Source organism: Cariama cristata, unplaced genomic scaffold, assembly GCF_000690535.1.
Source record: "Cariama cristata isolate BGI_N322 unplaced genomic scaffold, ASM69053v1 scaffold3228, whole genome shotgun sequence".
NCBI lineage: Eukaryota > Metazoa > Chordata > Aves > Cariamiformes > Cariamidae > Cariama > Cariama cristata.
The window spans coordinates 67,906-71,541 of NW_009630461.1; the positions used below are offsets into that span (position 1 = coordinate 67,906).

The 3,636-nt window shown below is 46.6% G+C and overlaps 1 protein-coding gene across 1 annotated transcript in view; it reads left to right on the forward strand.

The window, feature by feature from the left end:
• The window catches only part of PPIL2 (peptidylprolyl isomerase (cyclophilin)-like 2), a gene marked incomplete at its 5' end in the record, with an annotated part of 69,338 nt that extends 67,491 nt beyond the window's left edge, over nucleotides 1–1,847 (forward strand). Inside the window, 2 exons of the mRNA XM_009705529.1 lie at nucleotides 5–137; nucleotides 1,754–1,847. Coding sequence (XP_009703831.1) covers nucleotides 5–137; nucleotides 1,754–1,847 — 227 coding nt within the window. The remainder of the gene's footprint in view (nucleotides 1–4; nucleotides 138–1,753) is intronic.
• Nucleotides 1,848–3,636: the final 1,789 nt, after the last annotated feature.

Sequence of the window (3,636 nt, forward strand, 5' to 3'; positions counted from 1 at the left end):
GCAGCTGAAAGAGAGAAGGTCCAGCTAGAAGAAGAAGCAGCCAAAACAAAAGCTGAGGTGGTCCCACCAAAGAAAGAGGTCCAGACTCCTAAAACTTACCGGCAGGGGATTGGAAAATACATTAACATGGCTGCAGCGTGAGTTCCCTGCCGATCTGATCTTTGTTGAGTGTTTTAGTTGCCTTTTCTGCTGGACGCTGACTCTGTCCAGTGCCATTGCTCAGGTGTTTGGTTTGTGCGCCAGCAACAAAGACACCTTCATGCAGTCCTACTAGTCAGGAGTTCCCTCTGCTTCTGTACTGTACTTCTATACTGAACTGTACTGTGTTACTTCCTACACTATCTTTTATCTTCCTCTGCAGCTATTTCTGAAGGCCACGGTCCCACAGATATTTCTCTTTTAGCAGCTTCTCCCCTGCACAAAGTAGTTGCTTTAAACCTGTATCAGTCTGCCTGCTGATCTGGTTCCCTGATCAGCCACACAAACAGTTGGACCAGCGCAACTGAAATAACTGGAAAGGGGAGCGGATTCCCAGGCTTGCTGTGGGAGCACAGGGCATCTGGCAAGTAGCTCCAGGGTACCTGGCTGGTTGTACAGCCTTGTCCTAAAGCATCCTCTCGCGACACCCTTAGTACACCCGTTGGGATTGGCAGCATCACTTGCTTTCCTAAGGACAGTACAGAATCCCACCTGAGCCACAGCTTAGCCTGAGTTTTGGAAAAATTAAAATATATGCCTTCCACTTGATTTTTAGCAGACTTCTCTAAAAGCATTTGCAAAAATGCTGTTGTCTGTCTGCTGCATTAAGGTGTATATTTATGCATACACAGATCTGGACAGCTATTTAGTCAGCTTGTGTGTGCCTCTGTAACTTACAGGCATTTGCATAACTGCGAGAACAAAAATGTTAGCCCATGTAGGTCAGCTTGGTGTGTCAGTAAAATGTTTCAGTTACAAAATACTGCTTGTCCCTTAAAATATTATGTTCAGCTTAAGACTGCTGGCATTCTGCACTGTATTTGCAGAGGAAACCCAGGCAGAGTTTGTGGCTCTGTGGAAGACGCCAAGTAGTATAGAAAGGACTTTTCTCCCCTAGTCCTTCACTCATTGCAGCCTGCCTTGCAACTGGGAGTCTGGTCCATAGCAGCCCTTTGGCAGGTTCGGGGTTCTCGGTTCTCCCTATCGGCTACTGATATCTGACAATAAAACCACAGTACGTGAGCTGGCTGCATAGTGTTTCCATGAGGTTGCAAACTCTGCTCAAGAGAGACTCAGTATAGCAGCAGTGAGTGCAACAGGCTGTGCTCAAGAAACAGGAAAGGATCTGAAAAACTTGCCCAGCAGCTTTACACCTAATTCCCCATAAATCCTTTTGCTGCCACAAATGCAGGTGAGAAGGCGGGGAGAGAACTTGTGGCTCACATTTTCATCATGACTGTGCTAAAAAGTACAGCTTCAGCTCTGGCCTGGAGAACTTGCTGGATTTCGAACATGTTCCTGGAAGTGTTCAAAGCCTGACCCAAACCATCCCCACAGACTGACACACTCTCCTCCCTCTTTTTGGGTATGCCACAGGACCCCATCCCCACTCCCCCTGTGGTCCCCATGCTGGCAGGGAGCTTGCACTCCTCTCTAATTGATAAGGGATGGGCTGGCTCCAGTATAGCTGTTGGTGGGAGAGGAAAGGCATCCAGCTGCCCTGGTCTCACTGAACAGTAAATAGTCCTGAGAGTTGTTTTCCTTTTGGCTCCAGGAAGCGCAGCGTGGAAGATGATGGGCCCTCAACCAGCACAGCTGCGAAGAAAGAGAAAAAGAGCACAGGCTTTGGGGACTTCAGCTCCTGGTAGCAGCGCGGGGAGCCTAGCACTGGAGCAGCACAGCAAAAAAAAGAATAGGCAGCCTCCCACGTGTCCCTGAAGAGCCCGAAGCACAGTGTGTCCTGGGGAGGGAAGGCACCAGTCTGCCCTTCTACTGGGGAAGAAAACTGTTGCTTTGTTAAGGCTGGTTAATGTGGCTTTGTTTTCTAGAGAGCTGCATTCCCCCCACTGCATCTTCCTCGAAGGCCTTTTTGTTGTTGTTTTGCTGAGTGGGGAACGGGCAGCCCAGCTCCGCTGGGGATTAGCTGGAGCCTTTCTCTGCTTGGCTGGCAGCAGACCAGGCAGAGTCCAGCCTTGCAGGATGCTACTTCAGTGACCAGCTACGTTGGTGAAAGAGCTCCTTTTACAGGTAGTCGTTTCCAGACAAGCCAAGTCTGCCAAATGAAGGAATGAATTACTGTGCTGCTCTAGTGCTTTGTGGAGGGGAGGAGAGGGCTTCAGCCTGTCCTGCCCTTCCCTTCCAGCTGCCTTTTGCTCGTTCTCAACAAGTCTCCATAGGGCCCTACTCACTCCAAAATGAGCTCTCTCTGTACCCGTTTAAGTCTCTGGTAGCCTGGGAAGCGATGAATCTCGATGGGGAGCCTGGGGTAGCTGCAGCAGTTGTTCCTCCCGGTGGCTGGCCTTCCGTGAGCCACTGGGCAGCCAGAGGGACCAGGGTGCACCCTTTCAAACCTGCCCTCAGGTCCCAGAAAGTACAGCCTGCAGCAACTGAGCAGGAATAGAAACAACTTTTTTTTTTCCCAGCCATCCCTAAAGCCTACTCCTTGCAGGGGAACACACACTGTAGTCTGCCTCAACGTCAGTCTTCCCATCATTAGGGAAAACCATCTAATAGAGCTGACAGGCATCTCACATGTTTCCGTTGCATACCCACAAATTACTACAAAGCTTAATAAAGGCCTTATGGGGTAAAGATACATCAGCCTGTGAAGTTTTAATCCAAAAACATATGTGTGTTACCATCACTTAGATGTAGCAGGCTAGATCCTGAACATTACTTTTCAGTTCATCTTGGGTGTTTTCAGATGACAGAAGCACCCTTCCTACCTCTCTGTGTGGTTGAGGAGACAGTTTTGTAATCAGCTTTGTAACAACACATTTATATCGGTGGTTTCCTGTTTTAAGTGAAGACTCCATTTATATGAAATTGCTGTAAAAATTTTTAGTAAAATGTTTTGCATTAAATGCTTTTATTTTCTTTTGAGTGCTTGTCTTTAACTGTTCAGCTGTCATTTCCAAGATCTTGACATTGCAGAGTTGATTGTCACACAAGGAAATGATTCATTCCTACTTTTTAAGATACTCGTAAGGAACTCTGGGATCTTTACGGATGAGATTACATCTTTGTTAAATCATAGGAAGTTCAAACTAGTTTGAAAGAATAATAGGGGGGTTTTGTTTTGCAACATTTTGCAGCGTTTAAGTTTGAAATAACACGTGTTTGATTCCTGGAACAGAGGATATGATGGTACTTTCCTCAAGCTGAGTTTCTTGTGTCTTATTGAAACTTCTTGCTCCTCCTGTGCTGGCCTTTTACTGATAAATTGTTATTGATCCTTTCTACCTAGCTTCTACTTCAGCACATTTTGAGTTGTCAAGTTCACAGTATTGCAAGAGCTGGAACAGGCAGTTTAATGAAATCTGTAAGAGTAAAATGCTTTTTTGTACTAGATTAAAATGGAGATTATTATGAAAGAATGGAGCTTTTGATTACAAGGAAGGCAACAGAGGTGTGGCAAGGACTCCTATTTCAGCGAGA